This window comes from Vitis riparia, chromosome 2, assembly GCF_004353265.1.
Source record: "Vitis riparia cultivar Riparia Gloire de Montpellier isolate 1030 chromosome 2, EGFV_Vit.rip_1.0, whole genome shotgun sequence".
NCBI classification, from domain to species: Eukaryota; Viridiplantae; Streptophyta; class Magnoliopsida; order Vitales; family Vitaceae; genus Vitis; species Vitis riparia.
Genome location: NC_048432.1, coordinates 10791766 through 10818154, shown reverse-complemented (window position 1 = coordinate 10818154; position 26389 = coordinate 10791766). Strand labels below are relative to the sequence as shown.

The 26389-nt window shown below is 31.0% G+C and overlaps 1 protein-coding gene across 1 annotated transcript; it reads left to right on the top strand.

Moving 5' to 3' along the window:
- The first annotated feature begins 2400 nt into the window (after positions 1-2400).
- On the top strand, positions 2401-5241 carry LOC117930342 (replication factor C subunit 3-like). Its single transcript, XM_034850961.1, has 5 exons — positions 2401-3021; positions 3250-3360; positions 4130-4324; positions 4429-4565; positions 5142-5241. The coding sequence occupies exons 1-5, from the start codon at positions 2401-2403 to the stop codon at positions 5239-5241; spliced, it is 1164 nt and encodes a 387-aa protein (XP_034706852.1).
- Positions 5242-26389: the final 21148 nt, after the last annotated feature.

Genomic DNA, 26389 nt, shown 5'->3' with positions numbered 1-26389 from the left:
TTTATTAGGTACTAAGATGGTTATATTCTACTTATCATTGCTCTAATACCAATTTATTAGAGTATAACTATTACATAGAAGAAAACTAATGAAGAAAGATGATTTTGTCATCAATCAGCGTTGTAATTCAACTATTACCCAACCTTATACCTATAAATAGTCATAACTAACAAATTAAAATTTCTCAATAACAAAAATATAGAAACAATTTATGAGTCAATTATTGACAGAGAAACTAAAATCTATCAATCAATAAGCTAAAAAAAATATTTTAGTTGATATTTAAAAAATAAATCAAATCTAAGCTTTTAGGGCATGTTTCGTACATGAGAATAGGGAGTGAGAATGAGTATCTCATTCCTCTTTTCATCCATTCTCATGTTTGGATAATTCAAGTGAAGATGAAATAGAATAAAAAATGATTCTAAAGGAAATAAAATTCCACTTATAAGTAGGATTTCGATTGATCTCTTAATAGGAGGTATTTTGATTCACTAATACAACTTATTTTTAAAAGCGCTTTTAAAAAATTTAAAAATCAAAACATTTTTTGGATAAATTATTTTTATTTAGATTTTGTAAAAAAATAAAAATAAATTGTAAATTCTATTTATATAATATAAACTAACTTTAATTCAAGTCTTATTAAAAATAAAAATAGTTTTGTAATTATAAATAAATATTTTTAATATAATATGAATATTAATATTATAATAAAATCATAAATTATATTTTTATAAATATTATAAAAATATGGATATTAATATCTTATGAAAGCTTAATTGATTTATTTTGATAAAAATAAATAATAATGATGTAAAATTAATAATTGTTAATACTATTTATTTTAAATGAATTTAAAAACAAACAAAGTTTAATTTTTCAAGGTATAAATAAGTCAAAATTTCCATTACATGCATACTTTTAATACTCAACTATGGGCATGATATTCTAAATTTTTTTATTTAATCTTTGGAAATTTTTATTTAATCTATAATTAATTAATCAGTTTTTGAATTTCAAATTATTCTTAGAAATTAGAAGATTTATTAAAGAATTTAAAACATTAATTATGTCTATTAATTTGTATATGCATTATATATATTTTTGTGTTTGAAATTATTTTTAAAAATTATTAAACTTCTTATTTTATTTTGAAAAATTATTTCTCAAGAACAACAATCAATCGTGACATAAAATTTTAAAACAAGTATGTTTTTAAATCACACACCAAAATAGGCTTTTTTTTTTAATTTTTTTTATATTGAAAACATAGTGAGAGAGTTTTATTATTATTATTATTTAAATGAAAATAAATATTTTAACATTAAAATAAAAACAAATAATCATTTCAACCTTACATTTCTAAATAAATCTAAATGCTAGAATTGCAATAATCAAATACATTCCTATTCAAAGATAAATGAAAATAAAAACAAATATTCATTTCTATTCCTAGCTAGTACGTTCCAAACACACCTTTAAAACTTTTTGAACTTAAGTTTACTTTCTAATCATAACAATTTCTAATTAAACATGATTGATCAATCAAATTTGTTCATTGCTTTCTGTCAACGTTTCTTGTGTGAAGAAGCTAACGCAGATACCAACCTGAATGTGTCTACTAGTACAGATGGATAAGAAGCCTAGAAGGTAAAGAGCAGATGGAGATGAAGTTTGAAATTAATGTACAGGAAATTAAGGGAGAAACCAATGTTAAAATTTCTTAATTTATAATTAAAGACTAAGGTTGTGTAGAAACGGAAGGAATCTTTTATCAAACGGCCCTTTTTTTTTTTCGCATATCCTAGATGAAGTGTGAACAGACAGAAAAGAAAAATTCCAAATCAAAAGACATGCGTTTCTTGCTTACACTACCCTTCTGGTAGAAACTCCTTCCATATCAATAAAATTTCTTATTTTTATAATTAAAGACTAAGGTTTTGTAGACACCAAAGGAAAATTTTATGGAACTGCGCATTTTTTTTGACATATCCCAAATCAAAGTCTGAACAGAAAAAAAAAAAAAAAATCCAAATCAAGAGACATGTGTTGCTTGATCACTTGTCCCTTCTGTTAGAAACTCCTTCCATTTCAATAAAATATAGTACATCGTATCTAAATTTCTAATAAAAAAAAAACATTAATAATTTGATCGAGTTGAGCCAAACTGCTCCCACCTAGGTTGCATCGGAGTTGTCTAGTGATTATCTAACGTCCTAACTTTAGAAATTCATTGAATTCTGTATTCCTCCCCGGACCGTATTTGTCATTACTGTTGCCCCAATTAACAATGGATAGATTAGATATGTTGGTGATGTGTTTAATTTTTAAAGGTAATCGACTAGTGAATCTTCTCTCACATTTTCTCCTGAATCACCAGCTAGCAATACCATTAGAATGCCGAAGCTTGATCCTTACCCATTCTCCTCGAGGAGTTTTTCCTCCGAATCAAGTACGTCTGGAGTTCCTTCAATGTGGTGTTGCAAGGCCAGAAGGAAAACTCGAAACATCTATCTCAGCGAGTTGACCCAAACAACTGAAGCTGCGTATGATGTTCAGTGCACTGATCCCCACAACAGAGGGCAATTGGACTCCACCGTATCTGATCTTAGAGGGCGTAACATTAATCCAGGAATAGAAAACCATTACACTGCAGCTACTTCAGCTTCTATGGGGTCTACTTTCCTTGGATTCCAGAAATGGAGTTCTTGCTTCCAAGGTGGAGGAGGTCCATATAGTTCATCAACTGAGAATTCCTTGAGAACTAGAGAATTAGCAGATAAGTCCGCAACAAGTGAGATGAAAAAGAAAAAGAAGAAGGGAGTCGATGTCAATTTGAACAAGAAGCCCTTGTCAGAGAGAGCATCAGAAGTAGCTCAACCGATGCCTATTGTGTTGGTTTGTAATGCGGAAAAGCCTAAGGATGATGGGAAATTCAACTGGGCAGCTAAATATCGACCCAATGTTTTGAGTGACTTCATCTGCCATCAAGAAGTAGCTGAAAGGCTCCGTCTTTTGGTATGCTAAACATTATTATTTTGCACCTTGTCAAATTTCCTTCGTATTCTCCATGAAATCCAGGTCTTAAACCTAGATATGGATAGAAATATTACATAAGAATTAGTAGTATTCCTAACAATTTTCCCTAGACTAAAACATATGAGGACAGTATTAAGTTCGCTATAACACGGAAAATGGGACTTTAATTACATTTTTTTTTTTTTTTTGCTTGTGGTGATTCCTCAGGTAAGCAGTGGACTATCTAGACATTGCATATTTCAAGGATCTCCAGGGGTCGGAAAGAGAACCATGGCCCTGGCATTGCTTAGAGAAGATTTTGGAACTCATGGAATAGAGGTAATTAGCTGCAAATTCCAGTTACAATGTGCGCTATGATAGTAATTTTTTTCTTTCTTAGCCATTTTCTTTCTTTTCTTCTTTGCCTGTTTTCTGGATTTATTAATGGTTATTTGATTATTACTTTTTTTTTTTTTTTTTATCAGACAAGGGAGGAAGTTAAGGAATTCAAAGTAGAGGTGACTTGCTCTTACAAACTTATTTCTATGTTGTTTCTGGGTTTGCATGGAAAAGGGTTTGTTTGGATGCATACATTGGGATGAAAGTTCACGAGGGAATGGCTTTTATCAGTATCCACTGGAAATGTCCGATGCCCAGTTCAAATACCATCTTTGTACCTAATTCAGCAACAGAATACATCTCACCCTTCACCATGTCCCCATTTTTAACTTCACCATAATGACAACCGATTCTTTTCTAGTTTGTGACATAATTTTTAGTCAAAGTTCTTTTCTGAAACTTACTTTTAGATCAATGCACTCCTGAGATCCATCTTTCATGATCTTAGCTATACTATCTGACAGGAAGGACCGGTTTCAAGCATCCAAATAAGTGTCCAAGTATCCTCAAAACATATAGAGGTCGATATATCAGAACTAAAAAGTTATGCAGCTCATGTTGTTGTGGAACTGATCAAAGAAACACACACATTATTCAACCATGATGATACAAGCAACCAAGGTATATATACATACCTTATTGTGTAACCAATGATCATAGGGTAAAATGGTAATGGTCTTAAATTTTAAAAAATGTATAACCATTCTAGATACATGTTTCTGCAGCAATAATTCTATATGGGGCTGGAATGCTATCCATGAATGATCAACTCCAAATTCAGAGTTGTTTAGAGACTTACAAAGGCCATTACAAAGTCTACTTTTGCTCTTCTGGGGCTTCCAAGCTTCAACATATCGAGTCCCTTTGCACAGTTATTCAAATTCTACCACCATCGAAGGAGCAGGTGATTGATTGCCACAAATTTCCATTGTCGAGATGCTAATTCAGTTAATGGTATATTAGGTTCTGCGCCATTTTTCTAACTGATCTCTCTTTTTTATTCTTTAGATCATTAAAGTGTTGGAGTTCATTGCTAAATGCGAAGGCATAGAACTACCTCCCAGATTGGCTGAGAATATAGCAGAGAAGTCTAAGCATAGTATTCAACAAGCTATTCGTTCCTTTGAGGCCACTTGGCAATTGAAGTAAGCAAATTAAATAAGTTCGCAAATGCTACTTTAAACCTCAGTTTCTTTCGATGCAAGAGTTGGGAGAAAATTTTAGAATTTACCTTTTGTTTGTAAATCGGGGCATCCACGATATAGGCCTTCCATCAGTTCCAAACCCAAATCATTTCATTAATTTCCACGATCTTTCACTCTTTCAAGCATTGGAATGGTGACTATAACTATACAGCTCTATATTTTATACTTGGAATCAAATTTGATGGCACGTGACACCGAGATATTAACTTAAATCCCTACCCCGTAGGCCATGGCATTGCTGTGTCAGTTTAATGAAGTAAGGCTGCATTAGTCCTTCACAGGAGGGGTATATATATTCTTCCAAGTTTTTAATTGTTTGCCACTCTCATTATAGTGTCTTCTAATATTTTGATGGATTGTTACAAAACAAGTTCCTTTGATCATATTCTTTCTCATTTATTTGACACTTTTATGTGAAAAATATAATGGAATTCCAAATTAATAAAACCATTTATTTCAAGCATTGTATTCTTTCTGTCTGTGTGCCTAAGCAATAGCCCCATGCTATGGTTGCAGCTATCCCTTCAAGGAAGATCAGATGATTCTGACTGGTTGGGAAGAAGAACTTGCAAATATTGCAAAAAATATCGTTGATAAGCAAGGCCCAAAACAGTAAGTAGTTGATGATCATCATTTAATTAAATATTGTTCATGTTGGAAAGTGTCTCAAATTCCTAATTAATATACATTTATTTTTGTTAGGAATATTGTATAAAATATTTTTTAAGTTATATATTATTCTAATATTAGATTTTCTTATGAAAAAAAGGAAAGTTATTAGAAATGTCTTTATAAATATTTTAAGTCTGAGGAAAAAAAGATAAAGATGAGCTTATAAAGACTATATAAGATGGATAGAGATGTGAGGAAGAATGAGAGACATCCAGTGGAGTAAAGGGGCTCATGGTTGAAGGTGTGGATACAAAGAGTGGGAAATGTTTCTGGAACCCAATAGTTATATTTAGTTTTCTACGGTATAGTAGAAAGATTCTTTCTCATTCGTGGATGTAGGCATAGTTGGTCGAATCACATTAAAACCTCATGTACCTTTGTGTGTTTGTCTTATTTTTATGTTCTTGAATTAACATTATTTGCATTAAAGCATCTGTTGGCACCAACAAACTAGTATTAGAGCCTAAGTTGAAGATTTCTAGAGGGCAAAAGATTACAAAGCACATGATGAAGACAAAAGGAATTTCAGTTGAAGGTAGAGTCAATTGCACTCCCATTGGGATGTAATATAAAAAGAATCTATTATGGAGAGATGGAATATTGACTTAATGAAATTTGCTCCAAGGTGGAAATGGTAGGAACATGTCACAAATTCCTAATTAATATAGATTTTTTTTTTTGTATAGAATATTTCTTAAGTTGATATATTGTTGTAATATTAGATTTCTTTATAGAATAAGGAAAGTTGTTAAGAATATCTCTATAAATATTTTATGTCATGAGGGGAAAAAGTTATGAGATGAAGATGAGCTTATAGAAACTATATGAGGTGGATAGAGGCGTGAGGAAGAATGAGAGACATTCGGTATAGTGAGGAGGCTCATGATTCAAGGTGTGGATACAAGGAGTAGGGAAACATGAGATGTTTTGAACCCAATAATTGTATCTGGTTTTGTCCTCTGTAATATTTAATCTTTATAGTATAGTGGAAAGATTTTCTCTTATCCGTAGATGTAGGCATGGTTGGCTGAACTACATTAAAACCTCGTGTGCTTGTCCTATCTTTATGTTCTTAAACTAACATTATTTGCATTAAAGCTTACGCTAGCATAACAGTTCAATCATCTAATTATAGAAATTACAACAAATTTAAGGGCATCCTTGGATGACATTCTTTGTTCTCATAGCTAAATGATCTTAAAAGGAATAGTTTTGAGTTGCTTTGTGAAACGTACCTTTAATCAATAGAAGAGTTGTTGGAATTAGTTAAAAAAAAAAAAAAAACAAGTGTAATGTGCCTATGGAAATATAGATATTGAGCACATAATGTTTGATGAAAACTAGAGATTTTTTTTTGGTGATAGTTAAAGATAGGACTTCAACTTGGTGGGTTCAGTTGATGGTAGTAATTAGATTCTATTTAATAATTGCTCAAAGAATTAAATGTATATTATATTACATACATTTAGATCTTTGGGGGTCCTTCCCAAGTTGCATCATTTGGAAGATATAGATTGACCTTTTGATGACTACTTTAGAAATGACTAGATGTATATTTTTAGGCATGAAAATGATGTCTTTGAGATATTTAAACAATGAAAAATTATGGTCAAGAAGTAGATAGGAAAATAGATCAAGCACTTTAGACCTAATAATGATATGGAGTTCTATGGGAAAGAGTTCAACAAGTTTAGCAAGAATAAATGTATTGTGAAACATCACATAATTAAGCATTCTCCATAGCTATTGCAAAATAGATGAATAGAACTCTTTTAAAAAAAGTACAATTATTGTCACGACCCAAAACCCATTCTAAGGGCATGACAGTCATTTCACATCTCAAGCCTAAAGGCTCAAAGTGGAAACAACACAAACATTCATCTTGTAATTGGAAATTACCAATTACTAAATTTCTGTTCAGAGTAGTAAAATAAATAAATTTTATAATTCCCATTCTCAACTTTAAAAACTAACACATCAACCAAAGTGTTATTATCCAAATAACTCCAAACTCAAATAATTCAAATGAGAATTAAATTTTAACATCTAAACAATGTCCAAAATAAAGTTGCACCAAAATCCTATCAAAGAAAAAAAATTCCTTGGCCTAGCCATCACTCCTCGCCCGAATTAAGAGTACCTAAAAAATTATCAACGAAGGAGAGTGAACTTAAAACTCAATAAGGAACATCAATATAGTTTCGTGGATCAAACATTTTCAATTACAATTACAAATCGGAGATATAACATATAATTATTTTCATAAAAACTTTTGAGTTCAAAATGTTAATATAATCAAACTTTTTAATAAAACTTTCTTATATCTATTCCAAAACAATTTCTCATCAAAACCAAATCAAATACATTCAAAATATCTTTACAATAGTTATCAAATAACAAATTATACCCAATTAAGTGGAACTTTACAAATGAGTAACTAGTTTCAAATTTGTTCAATTTAAGGTGAACAAAACTGAAAGTCAACAATTATAACCCGTTAACTATAGTCATAAGGTCAACTATTATAACCCATTGACTAAGGCCATAAGGTCAACTATGGTAACCCGTTGACTAGGGCTATAGAAACCAGAGTCAAACACTTCATTTCATTAATTCAAACTTACAAAACAAAATATCATATCTCCACAATTTTCATTTTTCATAAACCAAGAAAATACTCAAACATATTTTTCATACAAAACATATATTTGATCCATGCATAAACATAAAAATAATATTTTTACATATTTCAAAATACAATATAAAAAAAAAATTATTTCTTTTAAAAAATTTGCATTAATTTCTTTTACCTTGAAGAAACACTCAAAATCTTGAAGAATTTACTCCTCACCTAACATAATATCATACACAACATTTATTATTGATTATTTATCTAAAGATATAAATTTAACAATCCTAACAATATTTTATATAGTTTTTTTAGTAATTCTAATTAATTTCATATGTTAACATTATTAGAGATAATATTATTTTCAACTTCATAAACAATAATAAATTAATTTAGCAAGTTTCCAATTTTTTTTATCAAATTCATATTCCTTCCTAATTTTACCCTAACTATTTATTTCTTCATATACTTAAATTAAATTAAAACTTGTACCAAAAACTATTATTATTATTATTATTCCCATCATCCAACTGTCACTTAACCACAATTCCATCATTTCACCCATTATATATATATATATATATATATATATATATATATATATATATACACACACACATTTATTATTATTACTTTCAATTACCTACAACACCATTACTCCAAACCACTAACTACATCTATTATTATTATTATTATTTTAATTTATTCCACCCTCTAACTTACAAACCACCACTCTATCGCCTCTCACGATTTCGGTTTTTTTTTTCCACTCAATAATCTCACACCCCAAGTCTTCGTTCCTTTTTTTTTTCCAATTGCCGCCCAACATAGTTCATGAAATTCCAAAATCCAGAAACATGCAACTCTTATTCTTTTTATTAATTTAATTTACGTTTTTTTTTTTCCAATCTAAAGCCTCAACAAACGATTTATTTATTTATTTTCTAAATCTAAAATTTCTCTTCTTCCACTAATTTTTTCATTTATTTATTTTCTATTCAATTGAAATTTTCCTATTTTCATCAATAAATTAATCCGCATTAATAAATTTCCAATCTTTTCATCTAAAAAATTAAATAAACAAACCCTAATTTAGATTGGGATTTCTAAAGTATTCAAATCTAATTAATGAATATAAAATACTAATTCAATGATTAAAATCTTACCTGAAAAATTGATCTTCAAACCCTAAACCTCAAAATCTTCATCACTTTGCTATCTGATCTCCGTGTAAAAGGGTTTTCTGAACAGAGAAGATAAGGAAAATCTAATTTATACCTAAGTCTTTTAAAAGTGAAAAGACTTTTATACCCTTATTAATTTAATTTAATTAATTAATTATTTTCTAAATTACGATTTTACTCCTAAATTGGGTTTGGGGTATTACAGTTATAAAATGCTTTCAAATTTAGGGTTAAAGGAATTTTGGATGAAGTGCAATTAATTTATTATATTGTCTTGTAAATATATTTCACTTAATTTCTATTGATTGTAAGACTCTTAAAGAGTATGGTCTAGCTCCCCTACTAAGTACAAAAATTTGAGAGTTTTTTGCTATTATGCTTATTAGATTCAAATGATGTGAAAATGTATAGATTGTGGTTATTAGATTCAAATCCTTTCAAATGAGTAGGGATGTGACCTTTGCATAAGTTAGATATGTTGAGTCTGTGGAAGGATAATTTGATGAAAAAAAAAAAAAACAATCCTTGATGAAAAGAAATGTGGACTTTAAGAATAAAGCTTCAAGAAACACACACACACAAGGTTTTCAAAGAAGTTGAATTATAAAAAGGTGCAATATCTCGGTGAGAAAGAAAATGCAACACAATATCAACAATATATTTTGGCTAGATACAAAATGAGAAAATTGATTGAACCACCTCAAAAGTATGCTTATGTAGATTTGATTGCTTATGCACTTAATATGATAGAAAAAAAATAGGGAATGAGGAACCTCATATTTACCATGAGTTCATTAATAGTAGAAAGTTTGCACAATAGATTACTATTGGTGAATGAGGAGATCAAATCTCTTTAGAAGAACCACAGTTAGTCTCTAATTGAGAATTCTAGTAAATAAAAAATTGTTGGTTCCAAATGGGTTTTCAAAAAGTGAATGAATTCTAGGAGTGGAGGCAGTATGTTGAAAGTATGCATGGTGGAAAAAGGTTACACACAAAAGGAGAGTGTCAAATTCAACGCAATGTTTTCAACCATTGTGAAGCACAACTCAATCAGAATTTACGTTTTTTGGTTACCATATGTGATTTAAAGTGGAAAAATCTTGATGTCTTGTATGGTAAATTAGAAGAAACAGTTTATGCATTAACTTGAGGAACTCATCATTCCAAGAAAAAAAGACCATATTTTCTTATTGAGGATATCTATTTATGACTTGAAGAAATCTCTTACCCAATGATATAAAAGGTTTGATATTTTTATGACTTGTAGTAGCTATTATAGCAATGAATATGATTGATGGATTATCATGTGCTATTAATTACTTACAAGACTATGTTTGAAATCAACAAATTGAAAACTCAACCTATGGAAAGATTAAAATGAAAGACCTTGAAACTTTAAAGGAAATATTAGATATAAAGGTTCATCAAAATCAAGAAGTGGGCAAGTTTTACTAATAACATGAAAAGTACATTGAGAAAATGTAGGAATACTTTAGAATGCAAGGATCAAAGCTTATGGTTTCTCCATTGGCAGATTATCTCAAACTTTCAGGTATTTTATCACCAAAGACCAAGGAGAAGGGTAGAGCACATGTCAAGTGTTCTTTATGTTGGTATAGTTGGAAGAAATATGCATATTATGACTTATATTAGGACAGAGTCCTTAAAAGCATAACATGATGTAATAATAAATGGATTATTCTATTTTTCCTTTCTCTATCCCATTTATGCATTATATATGTTGAGTAGTTTGTCACGACATCTCTTATGTTATACACAAATTGGATACATTATGAGTTTCACTAAAGATCCAAATCATGGGTTCCTTACATGTTGATGATTTGTTCATAGCCAGTTCGTGAAGTACTTAGGTAATCCATTTGAGACTATAGTATATTACCTCCTAATAAGAGAAATGACCGATCTTGGGCATTGAGATGGGGTTCCCATGGTGAGTATACTATTGTGTATAGTTACATATTGGATAAGACCTATAGTGAGTCATAACATAAAGCTATCAAGTAATCATGATTTAACCTAAATGCTATGTGGTATTGTCTCTCTACCTTGAGAGAACACTTAGTTTGTGCCAAAGTTAGCAGTGGTTTTAATCTATTAGTGAGATCTTAAAGTGACCATATATTTACTATGGATTGGGTTACTATGGTATTCTCAATAGAGGTACCATGATATCTCTTGAACTTTTAGACAATGTGTTCCCTTGAGTGATCCTAAAGAGATGTGTTCATGTAAACTATGGTCATAATAGTTCCTTAAATGGAACTTGACATAAGCTCTTTATGAACTAAGACATATAAGTTGAACACATAATAGAAAGATTTGTAACTCAAGGATGATAGAGGCAATCATAAGAGGTTCATAGCTTTCATCTTGTTAGATTATGAACGCCAGTTCATGGGAAGATTGTACACAATGAATAATAGGTCACAAACCGAAGTTCTTATATCTTATTGTAATATACATAGGATACTAGAGTGCAATTGACTCTCTGTAATGGGATGTTGAGTCAACTTTAAAATTGGATTATGCGGGAGCTAGTATCTTCCTATGGGTTCCAATGGTCCCCGTTTGAGCTCATATTCTTGAATATCATGGTTCATGAGGGTTATATGGGTTTTTAGTTCACTTATGTGCATAAGAGTGCTTTAGTAAATACGCAAGGTTATGCATGAGTTTGTGAATGGTATTCCTAGATTGAGCTAATTGATTAATTGGAGTCTAATTAGGCTAATTAATCAATTAAAACCCTTTTAAGCTAGATTAAGACTAAAGCCCAAGGTGGGTTTAAGTCATTTAAGTTCATGGGAAGCTTATAAATACCTCTCTTAGGGTTATAGCTTTAGTCTTGTTTCCTGTCCACTTAGAGAAAGGAACCTTAGACTCCACCCTTTGTGAGGTCTTCACCATCTCCATATTAGGAATGAGAAGTCATCAAGCAAAAGATCTCTAGGTATTTAAGGTCATTTTCAACTCTTGGAACTTAAGGTTTGGGAACATCCAAACCTAAAGAAGGTCAGTATTTTAACCCTAAAGAATTAATATTTAAAATTGATATTGTTTATGTTGTGCATAGATCTAAGATGCCAACAAGTCATATATTTCACATGAAGTTAGTGAAGTAAATAGATATATGGATTGTTGGGGCAAGATCCACTAGCAAGTAATGAAATGGATCTTCAAATACTTGAAAGGCATATTTTATATTGGCTTAGGATATGAGAGAAGTAATGACGTCTCTAAGAGAGTTCTTGGTCAAACTAATTCTAATTATGTTGGAGATTTGGATATAAGGTCTCTAACCATATGGAAGATTTGAGTTTGTGCAAAACCTAGAAATTTGAGTCAAGATAAAAATTATTAGAAACTTAGGACTTGTTTGGCAACTACTTTTGAGAACAGTTTTCTGTTTCTAGAACAAAAAAATCAAGAAAACGCGTTTGGCAAACAAAAACTATTTTTTGAATGATTAAAAATAAAATACTAAACATAAAAATTATTTTTAAAATATTAAAACAAGTAAAAAATATTTTAATTTTCCAAATAGACTTTTGTTTTATAAAACATTAGAGAAAAGTTTTCAAAAACTGTTCTCAAAAATTATTTTCAAAAACAATTATCAAATAGTCCCTTAAATTTCATTTTAAGATAATTTTTAACTCATTGATGTTTTCTTGTTAAGATATTCTTTGGTGACAAACTTTCCCATTATCATAAAGGAAGTATCCAAATATGAAATTTTCTTTTTAAAATAGTTCTTTTTTTGGTTTTTTGTTTTTTGTTTTTTTTTTTTTTTGTTTTTTATAATTATGCAATCAGTTTACAACATGCAATATTATTATGTAAGAAAATGTAGAAAGAGATTATCTTTTTGGTGTAATTAGAGCTTTAAATTTTGAACATTTTAAGCCACTAATATCCTCCAACAGGAAAGTTCTTATTCATCTTTACCCATAGATATAGGCTCTAGACCAAACCATTTATGTATTCTTCATGTTCATCCTCTCATTTTCTTCCTCCTATTATTGTTTTTTGTTATGATTTTTTCACAACAAATGCATTGGACGACAGGTTGTACATCGTCAGAGAAAAGCTTAAAAATTTTATGGTCCACAATGTATCTCCTGAGATCATTTGTAAGGTAAAATCTGTCGACTCCAAATTTTTTTAAGCTGCTTTTTGGTGATAGTTCTTCAATTATTGCAATGAGAAGTATCTCATAATCTGCAGAGCTTCGTGGAAGAATTAAACAAGCTTTTGAATTACCAATTCCAGGTGATAGTCACTCATTTATGGCAGGTATATCGTGTCAACCTAACTGAAATTAATACTTTATAATCCTGTTTCCACTATACTAGAAGTCTACTCACCTAACACTTGGACGTCGGTGTTGCACTGAAAATCAGGATGGAGGTTTTATTGGTCAGAACTTGAGTAGTGTTCAAAGTGAATTAGTAGCTGGTAAAAGAATTGAAGAACCAGGGAAAAGGAATGCTGTTCTATTTTTGAGGATAGAAGGTAATTGGATCTTCTTCTAGTAGTGGCGATTAATACTTGGCTCAGGTGTATATAATTATTTGAATGTTAGCACAGAGTGTATACACAAAGGGATTTCAAAGAAGGGTGTTATTGGATATCATTTCTTTCTCAAGTGTTCATTGACAGTTCTAACTACAGCCTGTGCTTTTCTTTGACAGAATCTATAGCGAAGTTCATGAGCCTCTACAAAATTATTTCCCGACAAAGAGGACAGAAGAATTCTCAAATTGAGTGTAAGGTTTAACCAGCTTTCATATATATAAGTGATGCAACCAAGTTGAATGGAATGGTGAAAGTGGCTTCTTCTTGGACTGATACTTGAAGGTATAATAACAAGTGTAAGGTAGTATGGGAAAGGAAAGGGAGATTGTAAGTCTTGACAAAAAATAAAAATAAAGGCATATAATTCTTTTAGATGTATCAGAGCAAGCAATGAAACTAGATGAAGCAAATCCATTGATGCTCGCAACCGGAATCATCCATCTATAATAATTGCAGTGAAACTTGGTTTGATGAAGGGAAAAAAAGGAAAAAAGCAAGCAGGAAGCTACTTATTTAGCAGAAATCTATATTATGTTTTATGATTTAATCTTGTCCTTATAACTATTTAAGTCCTGTACAATCAGAATAAACAATCCAAAATACGGTACTATGATGAAAAAACTTTGGTAAATCATCCTCATTTCTCACATTTTGGTTCTGATAAATGATTTCTAGCATTATTTTCTGAAACATGGGCTGGTTAATTTGTTCAATTTTCTTTTACAGGTGACCTTCAAAACTTTAACTCCTGAAGAGCTACTTCTCATTCATTAATATACCATCTTCACCTGCATCAGAAATGTGGTAAGAGTTTGGTTTTGCTTTTCTCCATTCAAAAAGAAGGGAAAAAAATGGAACAAACGAGAAGCAAAAAAAGGAAACAACTAAAAAAAAAAAATCTATAACTGAATTAAACCTTAAATTTTAGTGTTTTTAACAAGCTATGCTAACGGTTCCTACTTAACTTTAAAAGCAAAACAAGAGATGATGAATTTATCTACTACCTTAATATCTCTAGTGCTAAAGAAACCAAAAAAACAAATGAGCAAAGAAAAAGGGAAAAATTTTACACATTGTCTTCATTGCTGCCTGAAAATCCTGAAACCTCACCAAAGCCACCTTTACCTGTGTTCTAATAACTAGAGTAGTCACTATTGGGAAGTGTTTCAAATTCCTAATTAGTAAAGTTTTTTTTTGTAAAGAATATTGTATAGAATATTTCCTAAGTTGTATATTATTATAATATTAGATTTTCTTATATAATAAGGAAAATTGTTAAGAACATTTTTATAAATATTTTAGGCCATAAGGAGAAAAAGTTATGAGATGAAGATGAGCTTGTAAAGACTATATGAGGTGGATAGAGATGTGAGGAAGAATAGGAAATACCCAGTGGAGCAAGAGGATTCGTGGCTTAGGCCCTTTTGTGATTCAGGGTGTGGATACAAGGAGTGGGAAAATATGAAATGTTTCAAGAACCCAATAGTTATATTTGATTCTCTTTTCTGTAATATTCTCTATGGTATAATGAAAATATTTTGTCTCATCTATGGATATATGCATGGTTGGCCGAATCACATTAAAACCTCATGTACCATGTGTGATTGTTTTATCTTTGTGTTCTTGATCTAACACTGTTGGTATTAAAGCTTATGCTAGCACAACATGTGGTGCAACTCGAATTATGCCCCCTTGTAATCTTCGCTTTCACATGTTCAGGCAATATCAATGTATGCTTATCCTTCTCTCCTTTGTCCAAGCTATGGAATGCCCTGTGGGATGTAACCTTGAAAACTTCCCCACCGTATTCTCTACAATTTTTAAATTGTGGGCATTGGTAGCTCCTCCTATGCTGCTTCCTCCTCTATAGTCCTCGTTGTCGTCCTTAATCACAATGCTACAAGCATCATTCAGTGACTCATTCTCATCAATGTTGTGCATGGTATTATTGTTGGCTGGGACTTTTCTAGCAACTTCAATGGCACATCCAGACTCCTACGACAAACCAAACATGTGTTATGGGCTCCAAGCCAAAGGTCGATGCAATCATGATGAACAACATGGCAGCAAACTATCAAAAGGAAAAGCATATCTTCATCCTTGAATTTGGATAGGCAAATGTCGCATTCTAGGCCGTACTTTTGTTCATGATATTAACAGTTGAATATATAAAAGTGGGAAATGAATCTATAATAGAAGGATCAAGGCTATGGAGAACATAAGAGGGAGGTCATTTTTATAATTTTATGGTTATTTTAGCCTATTTGTCCAAATAACCCTTATTAAAATTTAATGTCATAATATATATTATTAAAAGGGGTATAAAGGCTAAAATAAGTTTGAAATCAGAAAAATGACCCCGTCTTTTTCATTCTTCAGGGAAATGACTCATTTGAGACATTTTGACCATTCTATAACCCTACCATTTCTTTCTTATTTCTTATTAATTTTCCTTCTGTTTCTGCTACCTTATTTTCACACCATTTCTCTTTCATTTATTACCCATTTTCCTCTTATTTCTGCTACCTCCTTTTTCAGTGAAGTTCAAACCTAGAACAAAAGTCAATGGATTGAAGATTAAAGTCTTACCATGTAAAAAAATAAAGAGCAATGCTCTCTCATATTTCTTTCTTCTCTAAGATTATTCTTATCTTCCAATTTTCCTTTTGTTCTTGGTTAGGGTTTATTGGTGTTTTATATGAACCTCAATAATGCTGACGATGAGGTTGAATAAAAAGGTGTCAATGGTTAAATCTTTAGATTTTTGGGTTATTTGGATAGGTGACTCAAAATAAAGGTAAAATTGTAAAAGTAACCTCACCAGTTAATTATTTTGAGAGATGACCTAATTTGGACATTTTAACCCTTATTTATTTCCTTCCAATAACGCATAAGATCCCCACCAAATACATGATATCCCTCTAAAAGCATAAAACTTTAGTTTTACCTCTCTCACCAACATTGTGAGTACATCCCTATACACCATCTTTGTAACTAATCAATAAAACTGAGTGAAGAGAAGCAAAAAAGAGTAGAGAAACAGAGAAAAGTAAGATCTCTCACCAATGACATGATGTCTCTCCAAAAGCAAAACATTTTAGTTTTACCTCTCTCATTGGTACTACATCTATTTGCATATCTCTCACTAACATTGTGAGTACGTCCCTATACACCATTACTACAACCCATCATCAAAATTGAGGTAATAGAAGCAGAGCAGATTTAAAGAAAAACATATAGCGAGGTCGAATGAAGGTATGTAAACCCATTTGGGAAAAAAAAATACCTTAGTTTTGCTATTCTCAACATTATTTGGTTGTAGGGAAAAAAAATGAAAATTTTAGAGTAATCATGAGTGAAATTTTTTGTTAAAAAGATTTGTATGAAAATAGTAAAGTTCGTATTTAACATGCAAAAATTGGACGTAACTAGTGTTAAGTTCTTTATATATAAAACTTGAAGATAGTTGAGTACAGTTCAAGATGTTAATCGACAACTTTACGGGATTGAGTTACTTATCCAAATAACTACTATTTTAATATTGTTTTTTTGTATCAATAATTCAATTTATTTATTTATTTATTTTTGTTACAATGATTGATGAAGTGGGAATAATGCTTTTGTATGAAGGAGATTAGGTGAAAAATGGAAACATGTACTACTTTGAAGGTTTCCAAGGTAAAGGTATTGAACTTAAGAAGACTACAACATATGAAGAAATATTGAAGATTTTTGTCACATTTTGAAAGTAGATCCAACAAAGAACAATCTTTCAATGAAGTATGTATTCAATGGCAATATACCATCCACTCCTATACAGCTAAGAGATGTGAAAATTTTCATTTGTTTAAATTGTACTTATGGTAAGTTGCCAATTCCATTATGTATCACAATAGAGAAAAGAAGTGGCAATAATGGGTATGAATCAATCATCAACATTGATTTTGGCTCTCATACTTTATCTGGGGTTGAGAAAGAAATCAATATAGACCCAATATTCAAAAGATGCAAGAGATCTTCCTATTTTGTAGTTAATTGAAGAGTTAAGAAATTTACTTCAAAAATGGTTTGCAAACCATAAAAAACAAGCATTGTCAATGACAACTGAGCTAACAACATGGGCTGATGGAGAGCTTCGTGTACGGTACAATACCTCATCAACATATGAAGTTGAAGCAATCAACTCGATGGAGTATAATGTTAAATATAATGGTGTCAGTGATCATGTGAATTTACATAATCATTCATGCACATGTCGACGTTTTGATCTTGATCACATTCTGTGTTCACATGCTATTGCTGCTTGTAGATATGCACATATGTCATGCTATCCTTTATGCTCCAAATATTACACAGTGAATTGATTATTATCTTCATATGCTGAGTCCATCTATCCTTCTGGACATCAAAGGGATTGGATGATACCTGATGATATAAGCAATAGAGTTTTATTAACATAAAAAATGAGGCGGCCAACAGGAAAACAAAGGAAGGAAAGAATCCCTTCGGGTGGAGAGGATAAGCGCAGACGACAATGTGGTCAATGTAGTGATTATGGTCATAATCAAAAGTCATGCAAGTGACCACTCTCCCTGCATTATCAGAATGATAATAGTGGACACACTAAAATAGGCATGCAAGATTGCTTCTTACAATCAGAGAATGAATGAAACTGTCACTAAGCCAATTTTATGGTGAATTTTTTGTAGATGATGATTGGGCATATAAAAGATTTGATATTGTAATTTTTTTTGTATATTGTGAATAGGGGCACAAAACATGTAATCGTAGTTTGATTCAGTCTCTTTTAATTGAATGATGAACTTAAAGCTTAAAAATGAAGTTTAAGTTTATCCCTCAATACCAACTCATTTGAAATGACAAGTGAACTCTTTATTTTTTTTTTGGAATACTAGTCTTGTTAGTATTTGATCATACATATTTGGAGATGTTTTAATCTTTTATTGATGTTGAGATCAGACACATTATGTATGTTGAGATCATTCATATATACAACTTTAATTGAGGATATTCACCTAAACTGCACTAGGGTTAAGTTTCTTTTACAAAGAACTTAACAATGGTTAAGTTTAAGTTATAAAAACTTACCTGAACGAAAGTGAAGTTAAGTTTTTTTACTAAAGAACTTAGTAAGAGTTAAGTTTTAATTGAGGATATTCAATTGAACTGTACTAGGGTTAAGTTTATTTTCCAAAGAACTTAACAGTGGTTAAGTTTCAGTTAAAAAAAATTACCTGAACAAAACTAAAGTTAAGTTTTTTTAATAAAGAACTTAATAGGAGTTAAGTTTTAATTGAGGATATACACTTGAACTGCATTAGGGTTAAGTCTAATTTACAAGTAACTTAACACTCGTTAAGTTTGAATTAAAACAAATGTCCTGAATTTAACTGTAGTTAAGTTTTTTTAATAAATAACTTAATAGGAGTTAAGTTTTAATTGAGGATGTTCACTTGAACTGCACTAGGGTTAAGTTTATGTTACAAGTAACTTAACACTCGTTAAGTTTGAGCAAAAAAAATATGAGCTCTACATTGAAATATAAGTTTCTATTATTATGCTTACTACAATAAATTCAAACATGTTAATAATCATAACGCAGTCACATTTATAAAAAATAAAATAAAAATTGCAACCATTCATTTCTTTAGATGTAAGAAAAACATGTAACTATTTAAATACGTGCTATAACATAGGAATTTGCTAAACAAAAAACTTCAATGTCATTACATAAAAACATCTTCCACTATCCAATTACAATCCATTTACAATAGTAGGATCACATAGGAAGTTCTTTATGGAAAAATAACTCCACTGTCATCTTCTCATGAAACCAATCCATTCGTTCTCTTATTAATGTATCCATTGGATGGTTGTGCATCAGGTATTCTGCAAATTTGATAAAAAAAAAATACCACAATCACCACTGCATGAACACAAAAAATGTGATGTTAGCAATGTTAAAGGACCATTCTTACTTATAAAAAGCATATGGTATAAGTATTTTGGCTATGCATATGCATCATCTAACTCAAAATTTTAGTTGTAAATAACATTTCAGTCCTTAGTTGGGATTATTCTTTGTCATGACTTTTGTTAGAGATTACTATTTCAATGTTGTGGTTTGCATTGTAGGACCAACTAAGTCCCAAATTTAGCAAATGTCACTTATGATCTAGTAAAAGCAAAGTAGGTTTAGACCTTGATGGAGTGTTTCTTAATGTTGGTTCATATCCAAGGGAAAACAGGGATTTTCTTCTCAATCTATACAAGCAAAATGGAAACTATAGATAGGCAAGGGATGCAAATTGTTTGATGAAAATTGAGATTTTCAGTTAAACCAACTTCCTATCCCTTGGGAAAAGAACTACAAATAGGAAAAGATTTTTTTCCCAAACTGCTAAAAAACTAGACACCCAATTGACAAAGACTACAATTATTACAATGATCTCCAATTTTGTTATTAATAGAAAAGAATGACTATTCATGTGTATCATATTGGTTCCATTACTTAAAAGTTAAGCAACACAAAAGGAGAATAATTGACATGAATGCTCATAGAAGAAGTATTGTTTTCACTTTTTGATAGAAGCCAAAACTACTCTAAAAAAAAAGGTTTTGAATTTTGGAAAAGAAATCAAAACCATTCTTCCAACATTACTCATGGAAAAAGACTTCAGCAACATCTTCAATATCTCTACCTGGGGGGTTTAAGGAAACAAATTTATTTTCCTATGGGACGAATGAAATGTTTCTTCCAATCACCAGGGAGGAGATATGAAAATGAAGGAAAATTCTATTTCTCTGATTATGATTCAACTCTTTAGAAGACCAAATTGGTCAACACATTTGTCACTTTTCTACTATATTTCTACACTATAGAAACAGAACATTTGCCACAACATCATGCTTCAAAATCTTAACAACTAGAGCAAAACATCAAAATAAAATAGCCAAGAAATCTAATTAAAGACATTTTTTTTTTCAATTCAACTAGATATCTTCTTTGGTAGACTAATGTATTTTCAGAGTTCAAAATCAAAGAGGAATATGCTAACAAATTTAAGAAAAACCCTTATATTTATGCTTAACAAAAATTGAATGTATAAACCCATTACTTTCTCCCTCATTTTTTCTGAAACCATGCAGAAAGAAAACACACACCTCAAGCGAATGTATGGAATCAATAAAGAGGAGAATTTAAAAAAACAAACTATTTTAAAGTAATAAACATACTTTTCAAGATCCTTTTCGGTTCTCTTCCACTTCATTCTCTTCCTTTCCCATGTCTTTTTTACAAACTGGAGAAAAAAAAAATCACACTTCAATCAAATGAATAACATTTTACAATCTTTTTACACAGATAATCAATAACAATACGAAAATCTACAAAAAAAAAAAAAAAAAAATCAGAAGACCATAGAGTGCGTTGTAGTCTACCATTCAAGAGAGAACCCTTGGTTCGTTCTCTTTCTCTTCCTTCCTAATCTTTTGAATTTCAAAGGTTTCTCTTTTTTTCAAGATCCTTTTCAGTTCTCTTCCACTTCATTTTGTTCTCTTCTTTTCCCGCATTTTTTCAAAAATTAGAGGAAAAAAATTCACATTTCAATCAAATGAATATCCTTTTAGAATCCTTTTACATAGATAATAAGCAACAATACACAAATCTGCACAAAACAAAAAAACAAAAAAAAAATATCAGAAGACCATAGAGTGCGTTGCAATCTACCATTCAAGAGAGAACCCTTGGTTCATTCTCTTTCTCTTCCTTTCTACTCTTTTGAATTTCAAAGGTTTCTCTGTTTTTAGGGGTAATTTAGTCCAAAAGGGGTCATTCTTCAGGTTTTAAAAAGGCAGAGGTCATTTTTCCAAATATCACCTTATTTTGGCACTTTTAACCAAATAACCCTAGATTTTTGTTGGTATTATTGGAATTATTTTGAAATATATTGATTTTTAGCATGTTCTTTAACAAAAATCTTAAATCACACTTAATTGATTAAAGAATTGGGGCTTTAACCTTAATACTCTATGATTTCATAAACGAAACTTAACTATATTTACATTTGAAAGAACATTTTGACTAAAAACATAATTTTAATCAAGTTCTTTGTGGATGAAGCAAAACTTAAATCAAGTCAAGATCTTTTTAAATGAAATTTAATTATAGTACAGTTCAAGTAATCGTTATAATTAAAAACTCAACCCTAGTTATGTTTTTTTATAAATGAACTTAATCATTGTATATCATGAAAACTTTTTCTTAATTTAGATTAAGTTTATGAACTAACAATGTCTTGAATGAAAATAAAAAGAAAAGTGATTTCTCATATATCTCTCAACTTGTTTTTAATTATTTATTTAATTTTTTTAATGGTTACAATAATACTGGAACCATGATTTATGAGAGAGAATCACCAAGACAACATGAAATGAGAGAAGATCTTAGAGCATCACCAATTTAGAAAAAAACATAGTGAGACAATAACGAATGAAAATGAGTTAATAGGTAGCTGAAAAAGAAAAAAGAAAAAAAGTTTTGGTATTGAGAGACAATTTAGAGATGAATTTATGTTGGATCTTTTGAAGATCCGAAAATACAAATAGGTAGAAAGATTAAAGTGGATAAAAAGAAATGAAAGGGAAAAAAAATGCTTTTGGAGGGGAATAAAGTAGAAAGGTAAACTTGTCCACATGTCAAATTTTAACAAAATTAATAAGAAAGTCATTTTTGCAATTTGTTGAGTATCTTGACCCACCCGTCCAAATAACCCTTATTAAAATGTAATGACATGGCATACAATATTAAAATATAATTATATCTTAAAATTTTAAACACACGAAAGTATCTTCATAAACATTTCCAATATTACAATTCATTTTTGCAAAACCTCACATATACAAATATCAAGAGATGAAATTTCATATTTCTTTCATTTTTCATTACCATCTAGTGGTATGCCACTTGAGCTGACATGTTGAACATCCTAATCCCATCTCTAGACCGCCTCATCACATCTTTTAACTCATCCTCATATCCATTGCAATATGCACAGTAATTTATCTTTACATTATTAAGTACATTAATATGCATATCATGCAACTAAGCAATCAATCACACAAACATGTCACCTAACTTTAAAATAATTTTTTTTTTCATCAACTTTGAATGTTTGAAATGACATCATACTATATAATTCAGATACCTACATTTATGAAGATTGCAACCCAAACTTGAGTTTTTCTATTTAACAAAATAATTTTTTTATTAAATAAATAATTTAGGAAAACTTCAAACTTGTTTGTGATCTCCACAAAGTAGCAATATTTCCAAGTCTCTCACATTTAATATTAGAATGACACTATTACATTATAAACATAAAATCTTATTCTATATTTTATTAGAATCAATTTTACCCACGTAATTCATAATCTTCTATAACCATAAAATCACCAATATGCACCATGTATCACATAATTTTTTTGTACAATTTTTTTTTTACACTCGTTTACATTATTAGGAATTTTAATACCCTAACAAGCTCATTACAAGTATCAAAATCACAAACTAAAAGCTGTCAAAATTGTAAATGGAAAGCCATAAATCACATATGACAAACACCCTAATTTTTTTTGGAATAAATTGAAATATAATTTCAAATAAATTTATTAAATTAGGATTTCCTAAATAATTTTTTTGTCCAAACCAACCATTACTTGCTCACAACTATAATAAATTTGCTTATCATCTTACCACCCGAGGATATTATCTAAATTTTTACAATAGTTCCTATGATAAAATATTCCCAAAGATTCTTTATGGAATCACAAAATATAGATTATATTACAATTATCCATATAACTCATATTAATACATGTTAGTCTTCAAATTGATAAATGGTAGTTTTTTCCATTCATTCTTTCATTCGTTCATGTACAGAGTATATATAGAGGGTAATCACCATTCTAAGAATGGGAATGAATGATACATGGAAAGAATGATATAAGGAAATAACAACTAATATCCTAATATCTCAACTTTCCCAATATCTCAATATTCTTAATATCTCAACTTTCCTAATATTTAAACATTCCTAATATCTCAACACTAAATAATATAAGGAAAGAATGATATATGGAAAGCATTCCTAATATCTCAACACTCCCCCTCAAGTTGGTGCATAGATGCCACACATGCCCAACTTGTCTAAAAATTTTGAGAACACTTGACTTGAGACAGCTTTGGTGAGGATATCGGCCAATTGATCTTCTGATCGAATCTTAGGCAATTCCACAATCTTATCATCCAACTTTTCCTTAATGAAGAATCTATCCACCTCAACATGGTTTGTACGATCATGTTGTACTGGATTATGAGCAATGTCACATGCGGCTTTATTGTCACAAAACAATTGGATTGGTTGCCTAGATAGGTAACCTAAATCCTGTAAGAGAAGTCTTATCCATAATGCCTCACAAAGTCCTAGAGCCATACCTCTAAATTCTGCTTCTGCACTTGAACGAGCAACGACATTTTGCTTTTTACTTTTCCATGTCACAAGATTACCACCTATAAAGGTAAAGTAACCAGATGTAGATCGTCTATCATCCACTGCACTGCCCAATCAGCATCAGTATATACTTCTATACTCTGATGATTAACATTTTTAGCAAACAAAATTCCCTTCACAGGAGCATTCTTCAAATACCTCAAAATACGCATAACTGCATTCATATGTTGCTCTCCAGGATTATGCATGTATTGACTCACTACACTCAATGCATAAGTAAGATCTGGTCTTGTATGAGCTAAGTACATTAATCTCCCCACAAGTCTCTGGTATCTTCCCTTATCGGTTGATACTTGATTAGGCTCAATACACAATTTCAGACCTTCTTCTATTGGTGTATTAACAGGTTGACATCCCGACATTCCAGTCTCCTGTAAAAAATCTAAGGCATACTTTCTTTGAGACAGAAAAATTCCTTCACTTGATCGAGAAACTTCAATCCCAAGAAAGTATTTCAGAGGACCTAGATCTTTCATTTTGAATTATCTAGATAGATAATTTTGTAAAGCTTTTCTTTCTTCAGGATCATTTCCTGTAACTACCATGTCATCCACATATACGATGAGTGCGGTAATCTTACCATGTTGCTTTTTCAGGAACAAAGTGTGATCTGAATTACTTTGACGATAGCCAAAGCTCTCATTGACTTTGTGAACCTTCCAAACCATGCTCTCGGGGATTGCTTCAACCCATACAATGACTTCTTCAATTTGCACACCTTCTGACATTGCTTTTCTGACACCATGCATCCTGGTGGAAGATCCATATATACTTCTTCAAATAACTCGCCATGCAGAAATGCATTTTTCACATCGAACTGTTGTAATGGCCAATCTAGGTTTGCAGCTAAAGACAGTAATACTCGAACTGTGTTGATCTTAGCTACAGGTGCAAATGTCTCTATGTAGTCAATTCCATAAGTTTGAGTGTACCCTTTTGCTACCAGTCTTGTTTTAAATCGTTCAATACTACCATCTGTCTTATACTTCATAGTATAGATCCAACAACACCCAACTGGCTTCTTTCCTGGTGGACATTCTACGAGTTCCCATGTTTCATTCTTCTGCAATGATTTCATCTCTTCATTCATAGTTGCTTTCCACCTTGGATCAGCTAAGGCTTCCTGCACACTGTTAGGAATAGGTACAGTAGATAATTGATTTACAAATGACTTATTTGATTCAGACAAACAATGGTTAGACACATAGTTGCTTATGGGATATTTGACTTTGGTGGACAATTCAGGTTCATATGTGGGTTTAGGAATACCTCTATTATGACGGTGTGGTAACCGTTTCATGAATGGATCAGGTTCCAAATTAAGAACACCTTCAACAGACGACGATTGGTTTGGTATTTCAGTGAAGACATCTTCGGACCCAAATTGTTGACCACTCATATCCAACTCACCCGCTTCTTGGTTCACTAGTTCAAATTGTCCAAATTCATTCTCCTCAGAGATATGATAATCATAATCGAGAGTCTGAATTTCCTTATGGTACTCCCCTGAAGTTCAGACTCAGATGAAAAATACATCGAATCTTCATGAAACACCACATCCATTGTAATATACATTTGTCGAGTTGGAGGATGGTAACATCGATATCCCTTTTTGTGCAATGCATATCCAACAAACACACATTGCAATGCATGGGAAGTTAACTTGGTGCGTTGGTGTTTGTGTAGATGCACAAATGCCACACAACCAAAAACATGAGGAGGTAGATTTGGGACAGTTGGGGCAACTACGGCATTAGTAAGAGCTTGGAGAGGTGTTTGGAAGTTAATTGAGCTGGAAGGTACCCGATTGATCAAGTATGCGGTAGATGTGATTGCTTCTCCCCAATAAGATATCGGTGTTTTTGCTGCTATCAAGGAAGCACGAACAACCTCTAACAAGTGTCGATTTTTCCGTTCAGCGACTCCATTTTTCTGGGGTGTATTGGAACAAGTAGTCTGATGAATGATGCCAAGTCCTTCCAAATACTTTTGAAGGTCAGAATTTTGATATTCTCCACCATTATCACTACGCAGAACCCGAACCTTTGCATTGTACTGAGTTTCAATCATTTTATGAAAATTTTG

Bases quoted from the DNA above. Each gene is read 5' to 3' on its own strand.
- LOC117930342 (XM_034850961.1), top strand. From the start codon at position 2,401: ATGCCGAAGCTTGATCCTTACCCATTCTCCTCGAGGAGTTTTTCCTCC. The intron at 3,022-3,249 runs GTATGCTAAACA...GTGATTCCTCAG, and splicing joins CTGAAAGGCTCCGTCTTTTG to GTAAGCAGTGGACTATCTAG. The intron at 3,361-4,129 runs GTAATTAGCTGC...TAACCATTCTAG, and splicing joins TTGGAACTCATGGAATAGAG to ATACATGTTTCTGCAGCAAT.